The following is a 21160-nucleotide window of genomic DNA, read 5'->3' on the forward strand; positions in this document are numbered from 1 at the left end:
CTCCTTAGGTTGATGAATCAAGTTCACCCATACCTACACCTACACTTACACTGAGACTTACAATGCCATATCTAATCTTGCCCACTCCATTTTAGGGTACAGTGAGGAGAGTCTTGGAGTCAGATAGACATGGGCTCAAATCTAAGCTCTACCATTTATTAATTATGCCATATTGCTTAGTAACTCAGTTTCTAAGAGCAAGACACCTAAGTTGTTCTAAGAAGTCAGAGAGGTTATATGTGTAAAGCATCAAAAACAGAGGTTTAACAGATTTATCAAATGTTAGTTTCCTTCTGTTCCTCCTGCTGCCTCTCCTGGATTATGCAGCTTCCTTGGGTGAACAGTTTAGTTGAAAAAACTAATATATTTTTCTGTAAAAACTTTTCTTTCAAATATCTATAATATCTTTTACTGGGCATTTTATTCAATCATAGAACTCTTTTAAAAAACCAATTCAGGATCAGCAAATTTAATTTTTTTTTTAATTTTTTGTGTGTTTATTCATTTTTGAAAGAAAGAGAGAGACAGAGCACAAGCAGAGGTGGGGCAGAGAGAGAGGGGGACACAGAATCCGAAGCAGGCTCCAGGCTCCAAGCTGTCAGCGCAGAGCCCAACGCCGGGCTCGAACTCACGAACGGTGAGATCATGACCTGAGCCAAAGTCGGATGCTCAACCGACTCAGCCACCCAGGCGCCCCAGGATCAGCAAATTTAAAACTTAATTAAGGAAATGGTCATAGTGTATGTGTTAGGAATTGGCAGACGAGGAGGAAGTGATTCTGTTATTGACAATATAAGCCATATTTTCATTACTGCTTCTGGCAGTGTGAGAAGAATGTCTATGTCCTTCCTGATAGTATTTAGGATGACATACTTGATGCTTATTTTCTAAATAAACCTAATAACCATCCTAAGTTAAGCTACCATACAGACAGATCCCCAGCATGAAAACTCATCATTTGAGTGATCGAGATAACATCATCAGTAATAAGTCATGTGGTAGTATCATGTACCCCCTAATATGAGTTTCTTCTTAAACTTGATGGCATCTCAGATCTCTTTGAGAATCTATTAAATCTTATAGACCTTTTCCACAGAAAAACGTACATATCCACCATTACGTTTCATGTGCTTTTCTCCTTGTAGGTTAAGAACTTGTGACCTTGAGCATAGGGGCATATACTAGCCCAGAACTGCATGCCATGGGAGTTTAAGGTAACAGAAAGAACATGGGATAGGTGTCAGAAGATCTGGAGTTAACTGCTCTTGCTCTGGAATTTAACAGACATCCAAGCTTGGGCTTATCAGGTAACCTTTCAATTTATTACTTCTCATCTGTAATTTGGTAGGAAACCATCCTTAACTACTTCAACCTCACCTTACCTACAGGGTTGTTGTTAGAATCAAATGATTAAATGTACAGGCTAAGAAAATACTATTAATTGTAACTGACTTTACAGACGTTAGTTATTAACATTACCTGGAAACCTACTGAATTTATAACCACAGGAGCAAGCCCGAAATACCCAAATTGTTGAAACACACTGAATATATCATACCAGAGAATTCATCTAATATATAAAGAACGATAATAATGGAATTGATAATTTTCTAAACTAGTCCTATACACTTCAAATATTAAAATAATCACAGCTAAAGTACTTGTGTCCCTTTTCATAGGAACTTTGGAGAAACTTCAAGTCAAGATCTCTCTCTGGGATTGACAAATTTAGATATTTTGAGTGGAGACCAAATCCAAGGAGAAAAAAGATGAACAGTCCCGTATTTCTCTCTACCCTCTAGGAAACATATTTCTTGCTATAAAAAAAAAACCATCTGAGATGGAACAAGTCATGCTGATTTAATTTTCTTTCAGGGGACACAGGGGAAGACAAAGCCTTCTGTGTGGGAACAAGAGTCCTATTGTAGCCTAAGTCTACTAATACAAGGTTTAGACGCTCTTTTAAAACTTTAGAGAAAAAAGAGATATTAAAACCAGTAAAGTAGGCTATGAATTTGATTGTATATTCTAACCACAATGTCATACATCTAAAGTGGCAGCTCTTCATGCCAGCAAAGTTAATTTCCTTATCCTGATTCCTCTTCCAGACCCAAGGCTGAGAATTATCAGTAGGACCAACTACACCGTCATCAGAAAACACTAATACCATCCATATTCCCTTGACTGACTGCCCTAACAATCATGTTAATTTTTTATTTCTAAATAATATTGGATTTAAAGAAAAGTGTAAAGATAGTACAGACAGTTCTTGTATATTCGTCACCCAAATTCCCCTAAGGTTAACTTCTTATACAACTATGGTATATTCGTCAAAATTGACAATTAACATTGCTATAGTACTATTAAATATAGACCTTATCATATTTCCCTAATTTTTACACTAATGTTCTTTTTCTGTTCCAGGATCCAACCCACGATAACACCTTACGTTTACTGGTCATGACTCCTTGGCCTCCTCCAATCTGACAGTTTCTTGGTCTTTCCTTGCCTTTTAGAACCTTGAAGCTTTTGAAGAGTACTAGTTATTTTATAAAATGTTCCTCAATTTAGGTTTGTCTGGTGTCTTGTCATAATTAGACCGAGAGTATGGGTTTTAGGGAAGACAATCGCAGAGGTAACATGACGTTCTCATTGCCTCATATTAGGGGGTACATGATACTACCACATGACTTATTACTGATGATGTTATCTCGATCACTCAAATGATGAGTTTTCATGCTGGGGATCTGTCTGTATGGTAGCTTAACTTAGGATGGTTATTAGGTTTATTTAGAAAATAAGCAGAGGTTCAGCCACTCAATTAAGAAACACTGGGGCCTACTAAAGGCAGGATAGTCAGACAGGTATTGGTTTGAGCCCGTTTCTGGCACTGACTGTTTTGGAGCAAATTACTCAAGTCTCAGTTTCTCCACCTGTGAAACATAGCCTGGCACATAGCAAACATTCAATAAATGTTAATGTTGTTCCTTCTGGGGTTGATGGTGAGAGTAATAATGCTAATGTTATTCGCCAACTTGTGTGGTGTTTTCATCTGAGAGAGAAGTCAAACTTCATGTCAGAAAACCACTATATGTTTATAAGATTTTTAACCTTTTTAAGTATAGTAAAATGTCCTATCCAAGAGATGCTTAACTAAAGATTAAATCTGTGGTTTCTTTCTTCTTTAGCAAGAGAAGTTTACAAATGCTTTGCCATTTGGGCAGGCATCGAAAGTAGTTGCGAAGCAAATTCTCTTGACCGGGTGAAGAATCACTTGTTCCAGTTTCTCTTAGCTGTGTGGTACAGAGCGAGTAGGCACCGCTGTCCTGGGGGAAAGGTTTGGCAAGACCTGTTTTATTGGGGAGGGAGGGAGATTTGGGGTTGTTAGGTGACAGATCCTACAAAATGTCCTCAACTGGTACTCTTGGAGCTGGCTTGTGTGCTGGAATAGGGCTGCATGGATAGACTGAAGGAGCTGATTGTTGAGATCTATGACTCTGGAGCCCTAGTTTAGAGCGTCCTGAAAGAACTTGGCACTGACGCGTGGGCTCATCCTCCTCAAAGACTTGTTGCTGCCTCTGCAAGGATCTGGGCCAGTAAAAGCATCACTACAGTAGTGAGCAAGCACAATCTGTCAGGCTGTTCAGGGCCAGGCTTCAACCCAGCCTTTCTACATAGGAGTGAAAAACAGTAATGTCAGTGACCTGTTTAGAATCGCATTCCCTTGATACTCAGCATCAGAGAAGGGCTGAACCCTAGAGATATTGGAAAATGAGTAATTAATTGTTGGAGAATGGGTTGCCTCAAAAGGAAACTGGGCTGCTACTGAGGCATATGAGTGTCAGAATAATTAATTGGCAAAATAACAGAGGTATGCCTATATTTGCACCTTGTTTGTGGAAAAGTTTGTCAATTATATAACCATTCAACTTACCCATATCTTTTATATTCGCTACCCCTACAAACCTCTCTACAACGATTAATCGTTTTTTAGAACTCTCGAAAGGTAAAGGGCCCTTGGATTTATTTTTAGCAACACAGAAAGAACATGCATGTGGGGACCCTGCTGACACTCAGCAGCAAGGCTGCATTGGGAATAAAAATCCCCTGGGACACAGTGGGCGGCCGCAACCGCTGAAGCATATAGGAAAGCAGATTCGATCCCTGCGGCCATCAACAAAGGAAGAATGGGAACTCGGGGAGAGAGTATGGGCCTGAGAAGGAAACCTGAGACTGAGCAATTCCTTAAATTCAACTTAGAAATACAAACTACCTTTAGATTTGTGTGTGTGTAGTAATGCAAGAATCCCAAACTTGACAGAGTATTAGACACAGAAATCTTGCTATCATGGGGCATATCACCATTTTTGCTATTGTCCACAATCTATTCTGTTTGATTTATTCTCTCTGATTTATTTATTCTCTCTGTTCTTACTATTATTATCCTAATTTGGGCCCTCACTAGTTTTCATTCTGCCTCTAATCTCCCCTTACTTATATCCATCCATCCTACTACTGCAAGGACACAGTGCTGATCTTTCTTCCGCCTAAAGACTACTTCATGAATAAAATCCAAATCATTCGTCTGGCCCTTGAGGCCCTCCATGACCTGACCCCAGCAGGACTTGACAGATTTATCTCCTCTGCCCCCACTTCCCTTCCACCTTACATCCTATATAGGCACATCTCTGAGTCATTAATCTTGATCTTTCCTGTTCTATAATAACATCCTTTCCCACCTTGTCCACTTCTATATGCCTAATCCTTTCCTATCTTCAAAACTGAAGTCAAAAGCTATCTCTTCAATGAAATCATCTCTGATTTTTTCAGCTATAAGTGAGATCTCCCAGATTCTTAATCCCCTTAACATTTTATCTTTTTAGTTTATGATGTCAATTTTTACTTCATATTATAATTATTTATATACATTTTTTTTTTTTGGTGTCCTTACTAAACTGGAAGCTCCTTTGGAGTAAGACCCACTGTCTTATTAATCTTTTATTTCCCACAGGATGTATTAAAGTATCTTGCACAAAATTTTTTAAATAAATAAACACCTTGATGCCAAATACTGCATTTGTACAAACTTGATTATTTGTAGTATTAGCACATATACATTTACATATTTGTGGAAGTCTTTCAGAAGAAGCAAAATAAATTACCATTTAATATTATCAATAACAAAACTTTAACTTTAAAATATTTCTTTAAAAAATCCCAGGGGTACCTGGATGGCTCAGTTGGTTAAGCGTCCAACTTCAGCTCACGTCACAATCTCACAGTTCATGGGTTTGAGCCCTATGTCAGGCTCTGTGCTGACAGCTCAGAGCCAGGAGCCTGCTTCAGATTCTGTGTCCCCCCCTCTCTCTCTGCCCCTCCCCTGCTCACACTCTGTCTCTCTTTCCTTCAAAAATCAATAAACATTAAAAAAAAATTTTTTTAATCCCAAACTGGCCTAAAAGTAGGCTAATAAAATAAACAAGTAGAAGAGTCTGCAGCATGGTTTAGGAAAGTACCATGTTTGATCAACAGCAACTGTATCAATTCACTGTGACATGTTATGTTAATGTTCTCAAAGGTCATCAATAGCTGGAAGAAAGATGTGTTGGGTTTTTTTTAATTATTTGACTACAGCTGTTCTTCTAGTTAATAATTAGAAGACCAAGAGGGCAGAGCATGCACTGTATTGAATGGAGGACGTAAGCTAGAAGTGTGCTGAAAAACATACAGAGCTATCTAAACTGTAACAGACACACATTATTTACACTTAAACTCAATGCACTCGGTGCCTTTTTCCGAGTAAGCCTCTGTCTGGCCATTTATTAACATTCAAATTTTAGTCTAATTTGTTTTACCGTGAACTTACCATGATACTTGGTGTAATATGCTTAAAATATCTTCTAAGACATAAACCATTGGCACTGTGCAAACATCTACTGGAACAAATTAATTACAATAGGAAACAGGCTGAGGTCAGTTACCTGCTTTTGACTAAGATGGCTGCCTTTTAAAATTCTACCTTCAAGGAAAAAATACAGAAGTGAATTTTAAGAAGATAATTTAAACTAGAGATTGGTACAATTGCAAGAAGAATAATTAGGGTATAAAATAAAATTACTTTTAAATAAAATTAAAGCTATGAGGCATTGTTCTGTTTTCCCAAGGAATAGCATAAGAATATGCTATAAGATTTCTTGAGTTTGGTACACAATATATATGCAAGTCTCTACCAGACATCTCTATCTGAATATACCACCATCACTTCAAAATGAACATGTTTAAAACCTAACATCATCATCTCCCTCTATCTTGCTTATATACCTGTATTCTTTATCTAGTTAATGGAATATCTCTTCACTCAGGCACCCAACCCAGAAAGAAACAAGGGAGAGTCATCTCTCTCTTTCCCTTTCCTCTGTACATATGAACAACCACCTAGCCCTGTATATTTTACTGTCCAAATACCTCTTACATTGGTTCCCACCTCTCCAGCACCATTGCCAATGCCAGTGCCAATGTCTTACATCAGGTCTTTAGCTCTCTTGCTTGGATTGTTACAATATCCTCCTTACTGGTCTCCTTGCCCCAGTTCACTCTCTCTATCCACCAGACTTCTGATAGAGTGATTTTTCTTTTTTTTCTCTTTGAAAGTTAATTGTTGTTAAAAAAAAAAAAAAACACATACTTTTTACATTTTACACTCACCTCTCAGAACACTTAATGGTACCAGCTAATGACAATATATAAAAAGCCTACCAGTTGCTTCAAATGGCTGCAAATTTTTACCATGTCCTGGTGTTAAAGTGGTTTGAACTCTTTGGAAAAACTGGTGTAACATTAAGTACCAAGATTTCAAATTCCCAGATTAGAAACAAGATTTTTAAGTCAGGAGGAAATTTAGTAAAAATTCAAGGCTAAAAGGAAATGTTAATAGAAAAACAAAAACAAAAATATTGTAAAAAAAAAAAAAAAAAAAGATTTCCCCACTCCCCCAATGGCAGAGTGATTTTTCTTTTTTTTTTTTTTTTTTTAATTTTTTTTTTCAACGTTTATTTATTTTTTTCAACGTTTATTTATTTTTGGGACAGAGAGAGACAGAGCATGAATGGGGGAGGGGCAGAGAGAGAGGGAGACACAGAATCAGAAACAGGCTCCAGGCTCTGAGCCATCAGCCCAGAGCCCGATGCGGGGCTCGAACTCACGGACCGCGAGATCGTGACCTGGCTGAAGTCGGACGCTTAACCGACTGCGCCACCCAGGCGCCCCGTGATTTTTCTTAAAAGCAAATCCAATATCCCCCCCTTACGGTATTTTTCAATGGATAAAGTTTGCATATTAGGCCTTTTATGGTCTGGCCCTGTTTATTTTATTCTTCATTCATTCATTCTATTCATTCATCAGCATTTACGAATCTACCTTGTGCTAGGCACTGTTCTAGGTGTTAGAGATACATGTTAGAGATACAACAGTAAACAGACAGACAAAAGTCTCGTCTCTTATCATTTCCTACTCTCCTGCAACCCTTCCTCTCCACTGCTAACAAGTGTTCTTGCCTTCAAGAAATAGTAAGCCACCTGCACTCTACTAAAGATCCCTTGTTCTTTCATACAAATTGCTACTCATTTTTCAAGTCGCAACCTAAACACAGCTTCGTCTCTTAAGACTTCCCTGAATCTCCTGTGCACTTTGTGAATACTCATAGCTTGTTTGCATTTCTATCTTTCCACTGAGAGTAAGCTCTGTGAGCACAGGGATAATGTCTTTGGACACGTAATTGCCAGACACAACGCCTTTATTAAATGAAGTGAGTGAAGAAAATGATACAGCTTTCCTCAATTGTTAATTTTTTCTACTAGTAAATCACTTTTTCTTGATCTCCCAGAATTATAGGCAAAGTAATAAAGAGTTTACACAAGTAGCTGTTACTCCCAATTATTACCCAAGAGATGATTTTCAGAGCCCCATGTGAATATGAGCCTCTGAGGTTTGCCATCTTTTTTTTTTTTTTTCTTAATGTTTATTTATTTCTGAGACAGAGAGAGACAGCGTGAGCAGGGGAGGGACACAGAGAGAGGGAGACACAGAATCCGAAGCAGGCTCTAGGCTCTGAGCTGTCAGCACAGAGCCGACACAGGGCTTGAACCCACGGACTGTGAGATCATGACCTGAGCCAAAGTCGGACGCTCAACTGACTGAGCCACCCAGGCGCCCCTGAGGCTTGCCATCTTTTTATTTGACATCTATCTCAGCATAAGTCTACTTCATGAATAAAATTCTGCCTTCTGTCCCAGGGCATATTCCCATGATTAAAATTCAAAATAGTAAACATTTCAAAATATACTCACTGTACAGAAGCAACCACAGATTTTATGTAAAAGGATATTACACCACTACAGAACTTCTTTGTTGTCTTACAGAGACAGTCTAAAATCATGCACCTTGTATACTCGCCCGCTATGAATGCATTAAAAAAAAATTTCAAATCAGTATATAACTGTCTACATATAAAGCCAGCCCTAACAATATTTTAAGGGCCATATTAAGAGATCCAGGCTCTCACTAGGCAAAAGGCGTAAAACAAAAATGCTATCTGATTTCTCCATTCACTTATTAGACATATGTCCAAATATAAATCAGGAGAACATTAGAAATGCATTGCAAAAGCAAAAATGGAAAGTTGAGATATTGTAGACCAACTCCTTCCCAATTAAACAGGTTGGAACACCAATGGTGCTGTGAGGGGGCGGCCATCTGTCAGTATATAAAGGACTCTGTGTTTGCACATAAAGACGTTGCTCAACCCACATCTGGCTCCTGTGGCCAAGTTCTACCCTCACTGGGGCAACTCCCGCTGAAAGTACAGGGGCATAAGGCACAGGGAGATGAATTTTTTGAAAGCCAGCCGTTTGTTCCATGGGCATTAGATGTATGAGAGAATCAGGATGGAAACTGTGTCCACTTTTCTACTTCTATTTATTTTTAAAAAGAGAACAGGGAGGTGGAAACAGATAAGAATTTAAGTAGGTGTTAGGAGATCAGATTTCTCATTCCATTGTATAATCTCAGGAAATTCACTTAAATTTGCACAGGTTTTTTTTTTTTTTCTCCTGATAGGTCTCCTTTTTTTTTTTATTTTTATTTTTTTTATTTTTAACATTTATTCATTTATGAGAGACAGAGAGCACAAGGAGGGTAGGGGCAGAGAGAGAGGGAGACACAGAATCCGAAGCAGGCTCCAGGCTCTGAGCTGTCAGCACAGAGCCCAACGCGGGACTTGAACTCACAAGCTGTGAGATCATGACCTGAGCTGAAGTTGGACACTTAACCGAGTGAGCCACCCAGGCGCCCCTGACAGGTCTCCTTCTCAGTCCTCTGCCTTCCCAAATCATAACTTGAAGCATATCTCAGTTCCCACCTCCTCTGGAAAGCCTGTGTCCTTATTACTTCAGTTTATACCTTTCCTACTGTATTCTACTTAGAAATTCAGCATATATTTATAAGCTGTTTTATACTGGATTCTAGTAGTTTTGTACACTTCAGTCTAGCGTAGATTAAAGGCTTCTAGACAAGAGCAAAAGCAATAGTTTTACTCCAAAATTTTTGCCCCTCTTTGTGAGTCACCAATTCTATAATCTAATATACAATTTTTGTAATTATATAATATATCCCAAACTCCAGATCCAAGTTGCAAATATTTCAACCCCAACACTTTTACTTATTGGCTATTACCTAGTAAGTTAGGCAAAGTACCTAACTTCTGATTGTTTTTTTCCTGTGCAAGTGAGAATTATAATAATAGTGCCTGCTGCGGCAATTAAATCAACTGTTACATGCAAAGGGCTTCGGACAGTGCCTAGCACGTGTTCAATTAACTTTAACTATTATTATTATTCTAGAATATAGATTGTCTGATTTTAAGAGGCTTAATATGTTTATGAAAATGGGAGAAAATAATTTAAACTTTTTTTCTGTTAGAATCAACAATTGCTTCCTTAGCCTACCAACAAAAACAAATATTCCAACACAGGTTGGATCCTCCTGTTTTGTGACTCACCAATTCTATTCCTCATGTTTTAAAAAGAAAAAATAGATTCAATTCCTGGGAGTTACTGAGCTGAATCTATGTGCCAGTCACAATGTAAGTGGACAAACACACACACAAGTTAAGTTTCACAAAAATCCTCATGTCACATACACTAATCCTATTTTACAGATGGAAACATTGAGGCTCAGAGAGATCAGATATCTTCATCAAGGTCATACAGTAAGAGGCTAAACCAAGAATAGAATCAAAGTCACAATTTTCAGATTCCACTTCCTTTTCACTACACACACACACAGATACTACTTGCCTACAATTTGCTATTTCCTTAACTCATATATAATTTATAACAGAGCAGAATACAGAGGTTTTTCCTCATAGTTCACCCATATGCTCTTGCCAAAGTACACAGTCTTGTGACTTCCCATTTCTGTTCCTCTGGTCTTATGTCAATTTAACTTCCTTTCTGGTAGTAAGAAATGTCATGTATGGCTGGATTTAGAGCCCCTGGGCCTTCCTTCTAAAGACTTCCTCTAAGTACAGGTTTTTGAATGACTTTAGTGATACACCGCTTGTTCTGACAAGTTGCCTGAAATAACACTGTTAAAATTTTTTTAAATTAAATATTGCTCTGCAGTAACCCATAGAAAAGGATTACAGATTTACCACAAAAAACTTAATACATCTATCATTGGGGCCATGGGCAATCAAGAGATAGGGCGAGTAAAACAAATAAAGATCGGTGGGAGCACAGAGGAAGGCTTGTTGGAAAAGAGGTCAAGAAGCTGAAAGGCCAAAGCATTGTTGGGATCATCTATAGACACTGAAATCGCCCAGAATTTTGACAGATGGAGTGATAGAGACAACAGTGAGCCATGTATGAGAAATAAGGGGTAGGGCCTGGTAGAGGGAACTGCAACAAGGAGGTAGAACAGCATGCCATGTTGCTGTGAGCTTCGGAGGTGGGGTTTTTAGGAAAAAGAAAGGACAAAAGGAGAGCATAAGGAAGAAAGGAGAGCACTCTGGAAGTGGCAAAGGGAAGCAAGGAAGATATCTATTCGAACTCCGGGTCCAGAGATAATAGTGAGAGAGAGAAACACATCACATTTAAGGGCTATGGGGGAAGCAAGGTCCTTCCAGATGCCAATTAGAAGATGACAGTAAAGGATATGAGAGATCAGCATACTTTGTATGCAGATAATATAAAATTGCACATTACTCATTAAAAAAAAGACCTACTAAGGATAATAGAACCCATTGGTTATATATGGAAAATAGTCCATGCAGATCAAGTAATAATAATAATAAAATACGGATATCTTCCACCTCCTGTTTAGCATCAATCATCCATCACCGAAAATCATATATTCTACATGAAATGCTAACAAAGAACCTATTTTCCAATATTTCAAATGAAAATAATTATAATTCGTTACATATCAACCCAAAACTACTAACAAACTTCCTAAAGTGTAACTAAAACACAGTAAAGCACCTACACCTAAGTAACAGACTCCCTTGTTAGGATGTAAAATGCTCAAAACATCACTTCCTGACCAAAAGGAACTGGTTGCTAACAGTTGTCTTATACACAGTAACATACTGCGCGTCTCTTTGTTGACCTGAGATGCATTTTACAAACCATCTACATGTGATACTGACATTCTAGCAATTATGCTTGGAATTTTTTTTCTTTAATTTTTATCTATTTTTGAGAGACAGAGCACAAGTGGGGGAGGGGCAGAGAGCGAGAGACACACAGAAGTCAAAGCAGGCTCCAGGCTCTGCGCTGTCAGCACAGAGCCTGACACGGGTCTCGAAACCACTAGTTGTGAGATCATGACCTGAGCCGAACTCAGACGCTTAACCGACCGAGCCACCCAGGCACCCCTATGCTTGGAATTTAACACAAGACTTGCCACGTGTCACTTTGTTTAAAATGCTGTATATGGCATTATTGAGTTTCTGGGATACAAATGCAAATTTTTCTTATATAACCATCAGCCAAAACACATTGAATCAAGAGAAAAGAACATGCTAGGATATTTGAGTGTTAAATACCAAGACGTTTTCTACTAAGAAAAACAATTGTGTAATTGTGAAGTCATTCTGCTTCACAGAGTAAGCACTTGCTTATTACATTTGTTCAACTGGATTGAATGGTAGCTGTCGTATACAAACTTACGCAAGTTAACGATCCCCCTAAACATCAAAATTTTCATATTCAAAGTGGGAGAATAATAGTGCTCTCCTCAAGGGAGTTTTTTGAAAATTAAATGAGATAATGCACATAAAGCAGGTGGCACAGTGCCCTAGCTCACAGTACATGCTCAATAAATGGCTTCTAGTACTATTTTTATTGTCTGTCTAGAATGTGTAGATTGTAAAAATTTACACATGCATTTTCTTGTTTGATCCTTAAGACAAAACAACTATATTCAGGAGAGAAATAGGACATAGATTATTACCACTGCTTCACAAATGAAAAGACAAATGCTTTTAAAAAAGTAGTGATTTTCCCAAAGCTCCATGGTTACCCAGAAATATCTACAAGGATTGGAACCCTACACCAGGGCTTGGCAAACTTTTTCTTAAAGAGCCAGACAGTAAATATTTTAGGCTTGTAGGCCACATGGTCTCTTTTGTAACTAGTCACTGGAGCACAAAAGCAGTCATGGATAATGTGTAGACAAATGAAGGCACCTGTGTTCCAATGACACTTTATTTGCAAAAACAGGCAGCCGACTGGATTTGGTTCATGGCTGTAGTTTACAGACCCCCTGCCCTGGATCCTGGAGTTACCAGGCCAAAGCATTTTTCCACTACTCTCTAGTTACGACCTATTTTCAGAATAGCGTTTAGCCGATGTAAGCTAATGACCTTAACTGTCAGGGGAAAATAAAACAGAAAAAATTTATAAAAGATCAATGAAAAGAGTAAGATATTACATGAATTTTAGAATGACCGTTTTCCCCTCCTCTCCAGCTTTTAAAACTCTCTCTCAATCCTCCCCTTCTTTCTCCTCTAAGACAGCAGTTTGGCCTAGAGGTAAACACGGTTTTCTCTCTCCAAAGTACTCAAGAAAAAATGTATTTGCAGAATCTTATTCTAAAGGAAGCAGCAGACATGCCATTGGATATCAGAATGAACTAACTTCTCCAAATCTCATCTTTTAAAGTGGTAAGAAAGGTGGGGCCTCTGAATATGATGTGCAGGCATGCTTTTAGCGGACCGAAGGGAACAATGATAAGCGACTGCTGTATTCTCAGCTTCAAATAAGAGAATGATTACCAGCTTTCTCATTATGGAAGCAGTATGGCATGGTGATAAGAACACTCACTGGGTTTGGAATCCTAACTGGGAATGCGTCCTCTGCCACTTAGTGTCCTTATGATTTAATAACCTATGTAAAGAGTTGTGAAGATTAAAACAAACAACTATTTTAAAATACTAATGGTCATAAGCATTGATTATTGTTGCATTTGAAGTTATAAACTTCTTAATCAAGTTCACATATTTTAAAAAAATTTTTTTTATGTTTGCTTATTTTTGACAGAGTGTGTGAGGGGGAAGGAGCAGAGAGGGAGACACAGAATCTGAAGCAGGCCCCAGGCTCTGAGATGGCAGCACAGAGCCCGACGCGGGGCTCAAACTCACTGGCCGTGAGATCATGACCTGAGCCGAAGTCGGACACTCAACCAAGTGAGCCACCCAGGCGCCCCCCTTTTTTTTTTTTTTAAAGTAGGCTCCATGCCCAGTGTGGAGCCCAACATGGAGCCTGAACTCACAACCCTGAGATCAAGACCTGAGCTAAGGTCAAGAGTCAGACACCTAACCAACTGAGCCACCGAGGTGCCCCACATCTATATTTTTAGGAGAAGTACACTATGATACAATATTGCATAATAGTACAATATGATTTATAAAGCAAGATAGCTACTCCTACTATAAAGAAACTTTTCTGCCAAGGAGATAAAAGTTCTTTAAAAATACTCTCTCATTTAAGCCAACAATATTCCCTTGAAATTAAAACAAAACAGAATGCATTGTGTGATGTGTGCTAGGCATTTTACATACATCTATTTATTTAACCTTCACAACAACCCTGAAAAGAAACTGAGGCTCAGAGAAATGAAATAACTTGCTGAAAGCACAAAGCTCCTAAGTGGCAACAGATCCTCGATCTACACCCAAGTCAGATTGATTTTAAAGATTGTGTTCTTTTCATTACATAACACTGTCTCTTCAGCGTTTTGACTTGGGGTCCACAAAAAGGTGCCTCATACTAGGTCAAAGAATAATTACGTTCAATGTCAGAGAAGGCAAATCCTCAGATTATGGGACACTGTTCTACTGTATTAAGTCACCTCCAAATAACATACTATTTTAAAGGCAATTTCCAGACAATTCTTGTTTAATCAAGTTTCATCCCCAAAACGTGCGGGCGAAACCAGTCTTTTCCCCACTAGTTAGAGAAATTCGGATATGACCGACACTAAGCCTTAGACGTGCAAAGAAACAGCTCCAGAATTTTGATAAGAGAAAAAATAAAGAGTAAGTTTCCTGAAACTCCAATGGCATGTGAATTAACATAACAAGAATATTTCCACTGGAAATGCCAGGAAGTTATCACTTCCAGAAAGGAGACTGCTTTCTCAATGATTTTTTCTCCCCGTGAAATTTAGAGAAATTATCACAAAGCAAAATTGGTGACCCAGGGGCTTTTGAAGAACTCTATCAGTTAATTAGAGGTTTTTTAATTCTGCTATTAAATATAATTTCCAAAGTGAGGAAATAAAATTTTATTAAATATTTTCTAAATCTATGCCCCCCCCCCTCTTTATTTAAACCAGTCTGGTCCTGGAGAGCCAGCGCCTTTTCTTTTTCTTGATGAAATAACTTCACCTCCCCCCTCTGCTGCTTACCTGCTGCAGAGCATGCTGAGGGCTCCGTGTGGACTACAGTCACACGGCAGACAGAGCCCAGACGTGTGATTCAGGTAAAAGCCCTCCCTGCAGATGTCACAGTGAAGCCCTTGATAATGTGGCTGGCACTCACACTGCCCTGTGGTCTGGTTGCAGCGATTCACATCCAGACTTCCCACCACAGAGCAGTTACATACATATTCTGTAAGGACAGAAGGAAAGAGACATTATTAACTAAGATTTAATGCTTTCTTAATAAAATGAACTCTATTTTATTTTTCCTGATAAATGTTCATGACAGTTGTGTTAGGGTGGATAAAATTGATTCTAGTTCAAATTCACTTTCTATCCCGTTTAGTTTGTTTAAAATGGGAAATAAGTAAAGTATGTAAAACTATACATCATTCCTAATTATAAAGCTAACATTCTCAATGTCCTTGCCGGTACTCTTCATCTTCTAGCCCTTTACCTTTTACCTTTTTACCTTTTACAGTGTGTGTATTGGATTGGGGGTGCTTCCTGTATACCACTAAGTTTTTCTGGACTGGAAACCTCCAAAGGCAGGGCCTATGCTTACCTCCATGGCACGGACAGCACATGCTGGAAATGACAACATGTTGAATAATAAATAGCCCCATTGTATAGCCGCAAAGGCCTGAGGCTCAAATGGTTAACTGTGGTAACTTACACAGGTCAGACAAAATTGTGCTACAGCTGGAATCATAAACTAATGTGTTCTTTCGAGGAAGGAATTAATAGAGAATTGAAACTTTAAGGTAAGGAAGAGGACGAACAATAAATCCTAGACAAGGAAGTTTACACAGTCGTCCTGATCAGTGGGCTAAAACCAATCACAGTTTAAATCTCTTCCCTAAGTTACAAGATTTGGAAAATAAACTTTCCTTTAGCTACATTTCAAAGAGTTCTTTGGATGAAAATATTTAGAGGTCCTTGGCTTTAGCCTTTAAATGTAGATATAGTTAAAGGTCAGCTCAAATTTGGTTTTTGCTATTGTTTATACTCATTTAATCAAGAAAGTATTTTCAACATGGCTTGACACAGTATCAACACAGGACTTTGTAAGCATGTCAAAAACAAGTAAAGTCAACTGCAGATAAAACAAAACCTTGTACACAGTTTAGGAATAGCCCCAACTCCAAAACAGCTATAAATCTAGGTTTAACGACCCCCCCAAAAAATCTATGGTACAAATTATACTTCTGAGTAGGTAAGGCACTGTGTGAAATGGCATTATATGGACAAAAATTTAGCTTGGAAAAAATATTTAATGTCATTTGTGACAATTTTTTTAAATGTTTATTTTTTGAGAGAGAGTATGCACACAAGCAGGGGAGAGGCAGAGGGAGAGGGAGAGAGAGAATCCCAAGCAGGCTGTTGGCACAGTGACCAATGCAGGCTCACAAACTGAGGTCACAACCTGAGCCAATTTTTGATGGTTTTTTTTTAAAGGTTTATTCAGTTTTGAGAAAGGAGAGAGAGACAGAGTGTGAGCGGGGGAGGGGCAGAGAGAGAGAGAGGGAGACACAGAATCCAAAGCAGGCTCCAGGTCCCACACTGTCAGCACAGAGCCTGACATGGGGCTCAAACTCACAAACCATGAGATCATGATCTGAGCTGAAGTCAGACGCTTAACCAACTGAGCAACCCAGGCGCCCCTGATGGTTTTTAAAAAGTTACTGAATAATTGCAAATCCAGGGTCTTAAACAGAATGTTATAAAGGAGTTTGCTCCTCTAGTCTAGAAGAGGAAATTAAAATTCTCTTTTTTTTTTTTTTAAGAGAGAAAGAGAAAGAAAGTGCATGTGGGGGAGGTGCAGAGAGAGGGGGACAGAGAGAATCTTAAGTAGGCTCTACACTTAGCGGAGCCCGATACAGGGCTTAATCCCACAACCTGAGATTGTGACCTGAGCTGAAATCAAGTGTCAGATGCTTAACCAACCAAGCCATCCAGAAGTCTCAGAAATTAAAATTCTTAATGTCATCACAAGCAGCTTATCCACACAAGTCAAAGCAAAGGATTCCACAGAGAAACTCCCACTTGGCCACATCCATACCAACTCTATACCTCCCACACTTCTTCAGTTCCTAACTTTTGGGGTCACCTAACCTCCCTGCTCTTTCCATCTCTTCTAATTTGTAAATAGGTCAAATGAATTAATATACATATATTGGTAAGTGATTTACCTTATGCATAATTCAAGGGTAGTAAATTAGTTACAAATCCCAGAGAGGAATTCAAGATTTCTTTAGCCCCAAACTTAGGAAAGGTATCAGCTTCCCATCTCAGTCAACTTTCTTATTTTTACTAGGCTACACTAGAATGACAAATTCTTTGCCAGAGTTACTTGCTTTCACATTATTTCTAGTTTCTGGTTGTGTGTGTGTGTGTGTGTGTGTGTGTGAGTGTGTGTGTGTGTGTGTGTGTGTGTGTGTGTGTGTGTGTGTTTTTGTAAATAAGGAAGCCATGTCTAGTGGTCTGAAAACCTGCCAATGACAACTTCATGGTAAGACCTTCACGCCACCAAAAATGACCAGAACGCTTAAAATAACATTTTTCTTCCAAATGTGGCACAATTTCAATATACATCTAATTCCTCCTGCTGGACCAGTTTCATCACAAGTAAAACTAACCAAATTGTGCTGGCGTGGGCAGATCTAGCTCAAGAAAAATGAACAGGTTAAGTAAAAACTCTAAGACTGAGAGTTTTATTCTACTATTTCCTTACTAATGTACTTCCATCTGAAACCCGAATCAGTGTTCCCATTCAGTGGGGTAAGGTGAGTAGTATATTTTTATAGGAATGTAATAAATCTAAAACCTTTGAGGAAAAAAACTGGCTGTTTGTTTGTTTTTCATTAAAGTGTAATGGATAACTTCAGTACTAACCGAGTTCACTGGGTATTTAATACTTATATGGAACCAAGTCAATCTCTTCAATATCCTCTGAACATATTCTTCTTAGTTTCATCTTTGGACCTTTGTTCATTCTGTCCCCGTTGAAATGCTCTCTCCTCTCCACATATTCAAACCTCTCCCCTATTTCAAGAATCAGCTGAAACTTACTCCTCCATAAACTCTAATTCTATTACCCCAGTGTGAATCTGTAACAACATCTACTACGTATTGCTCTTGTATGCCAGTAATTTGAAGAGGCAGTAAAGTGTAGCAGTTATGAGCACAGATGTAGAGGCAGACGGCTACAGGCTTACATTTACAGCTCTCTCACTTACTAACCTTATGACCTTAGACAAGTTAACTAACCCCTTATGCCTCCTTTTCTTATCTGTAAACAGGGCATAATATAGTGCCTATAACACTTAGTCCCAACACCTAAGCTGGAGGTAGTTTGGAGTGCTGCAACAAGTAATACAATAGCGAGAAGAAAGAGACAGCGGATAAAGTAACATAGGGAGAATTCAGATGTCAGATTCCTAGGCCACAGCTCTGTTTGTTATACCCTGTGGACCAGAAAGCCTAGAATCGGGTTTATTACTATGGCGGTTTTTGACAATGTTTAAGAAATAGAATTAGTGTCCTGACATTCAGAACTCCAAGTTGTGGGTTATCTAGGAAGAAAATAAGATGGTATCCTATGTATTCTGGGCTTCATTACCAATACGGGTGCCTACAATACAACGAAAACGGAAGTGTTGAGGCTATGGTTCAAAGAGGAAGAAAAAGAGCATTTATTGGTTCTACACCTCTTGTATCAATCACCCTAACAGTAGCGGCATACAAGGCAAATATCTCAGCAAGAGAGACTGCATTCAGCCAGGAAGGGGTGATTATGAAGACAAAATGCACTGTCATGTTAACGTTCCTCCCCAAAGTAACCAAAGTAAAGGAAGTTGAAGAGAAGCATACCGAGTGCCAGGAAGCGTGTACATCTTTCCTGTCTGGAGCTCAGAATCTGAGGCTTTATCCCAGGGATTGACCTCAGATGAAAGGACCCGAGTTAAATGACTAGCATGAGCAACAGCAATAAAGGCAAAGCACTATGAATATCCAATAAACTGCGTCAGGATAACCTGTTAGCCTGTAAGTAGAGGAAAATCTCAGACCCTTCACAGTTCCTGGCATTTATGTGAAACCAGACAGGAGTTAATGCAGAAATAATGCAGTTTAGTAGAAGGCAGGCAGTATAAAAAAAGAAGAAAGGAATTTCAATTGAGAGAAGCAGTGGGAAGGACTTACAGCCAAAAACAAGAGATGAAGTGGTGACTTTTAATGAGGTAGCATCTTAGACAGCAGAGCAGCACAAAGGAGTCAGTGACGTGACTGATGTTAAGTCACTAGTATTAATGGTAATGGCAACGAAACAGTATGAAGACGACACAAAAGCTAATCACAGACAAGTCTGGATGAAATGCCAAAATCTCATTTGGTTGCCTAAGAGTAAACATGAAGTAAATTCTCCATCATTTGAGCTGTGGGTTTCCTTTCAATGCCCTGTGGTTCTTGGGAAAGCTCTATAGAGAAATAATTAGGAAAAAAGTACATAAATGTTAGCAGAGAGATGGCAATCTTTGGCAATATCTTTTTCTTTTGTTTGGCTTCTGAAGAGCAATGAAATACTTTGAAGAACAATGATCTCAACCCTAAAGAAGAATAAGGAGCTAAAATCTGGTCCACACTACTTGAAACTATAAATAAAGGCCAAAGGAAGAGACAGTAAGTAGGTTGGCATTTTTCTCTGAGAACTTGAACTCACAGGATGATTTTGTAGTAGAAGTATCCAAAGTAATCATTGCATTTAAATCAAACACTGCCCTTTTTCAAACATTCCTTACCAAGGGCCAAGAGATGGACATTTCAGCAATGGAAAATAAATATAGAGTAGCTTTGTTTAGAAGTCCCATAAACTCTCCCATCCCCTCTGTGCAAACACCTGTCCTGGTAAGAGATCATCTCCCTGAACATACTAAAGATCTTTTCTTCTTCTTTTTTTTTTTAATATGAAACTTAGTGTCAAATTGGTTTCCATACAACACCCAGTGCTCCTCCCAACAGGTGCCCTCCTCAGTGCCTATCACCCCCCCCCCCCCCCCCCCCCCCCATCAACCCTCAGTTTGTTCTCAGTTTTTTAAGAGTCCTAAGATCTTTTCTTATACACCTCATAGGCTTCTTTCTGCATCCAGCTTTTAACCACCTCATGTCACTGCTCAGTAAAAAGCCCCTCATATCTTCTAGAGAATTTTAATTGTGTTTTGGTATCTGCAACTCCTTGATGGTAGATTTTAGAAAAAAATATTAATTGTGATACTATGTCGCAATTAGTGTGTCCTCTCTCTGTCTCTTTTTGAAGTCCTTTCTGAGTGTTGTAATTAACTATGATGTCTGGAGACTCAAGCAATTTTGGTACAATAGTGTGTTAGCCTTTTTCAGATAAAAAAGAACTATAAAAGCAGTAAATGAAAGATTTGGGTAAGAAAATGAAAAAAACTGTGTCCCCAGTCAATTCATGATGTAAATGTCATAGAATAAATAAATGTTAATTGATAACAGCAACTGCTGCTGAACTAACTGATTACAAAACAAATATTGCATTTCTGCATAGATACTGGAAAATACTTGTAAATATAACTAACACAGTACTCACAGGAATCTGGTTCAGGAATATAGCCTGAAATTCTATCTATAGCCTCTTGCAAAATTGTGGGAAAACCTTTGCAAACTCAGTTCCTGGAACCTTTCATTCTTTCAACAATTATTTCACTCTTGCTTTCAATACCTTAGATATTGAAAGAATTAAAAATTATCTATTAAGAATATGAAAAACTGCTCTAGGCTATTCAAAAACTTTTCATTCTTCCCTATAGTCCAAAGACATATAAAATGTACTATAATATTTATTTGATGCATTTTCTGTTCATAGTTAAAGTAGCAAAAGCTAGAAGACATGTATTTAAAATGTATCAAGGCTCAGTGCTTAATCTTAGTACCAAAATTTAAAACATTAATAGAACTGAATATCATGAGTAAATTTTATTGGATGTATATTTTAAAATAAACAAAAAACTTCTTTAAAGCATGAGGTTTACTAGACTACATTGTTAATTTTGCAAGAAGAAACTGTGCCACAAGTAACTGATTTAGCTGGACTGTGGCACTAACATCACACGAGACCCAACTGATACTTCAAGTCTTTTTCAAAGCTAATGTTACAATTAAG

General features: G+C 38.4%; 1 protein-coding gene and 1 long non-coding RNA gene across 2 annotated transcripts in view; both read right to left on the reverse strand.

The window, feature by feature from the left end:
* MEGF9 (multiple EGF like domains 9) overlaps positions 1-21160 on the reverse strand; it is an 89120-nt gene that overhangs the window by 29700 nt on the left and 38260 nt on the right. Inside the window, exon 2 of the mRNA XM_030293686.1 lies at positions 14968-15169. Coding sequence (XP_030149546.1) covers positions 14968-15169 — 202 coding nt within the window. The remainder of the gene's footprint in view (positions 1-14967; positions 15170-21160) is intronic.
* LOC115499596 lies at positions 1410-11773 on the reverse strand. The gene is made up of 3 exons (XR_003964208.1): positions 11763-11773; positions 8148-8150; positions 1410-3398 (listed from the first exon to the last, which is right to left on the reverse strand). It is a non-coding gene; the product is annotated as an uncharacterized LOC115499596 (long non-coding RNA).

This window comes from Lynx canadensis, chromosome D4 (genome assembly GCF_007474595.2).
Source record: "Lynx canadensis isolate LIC74 chromosome D4, mLynCan4.pri.v2, whole genome shotgun sequence".
In the NCBI taxonomy this organism is placed as follows: domain Eukaryota; kingdom Metazoa; phylum Chordata; class Mammalia; order Carnivora; family Felidae; genus Lynx; species Lynx canadensis.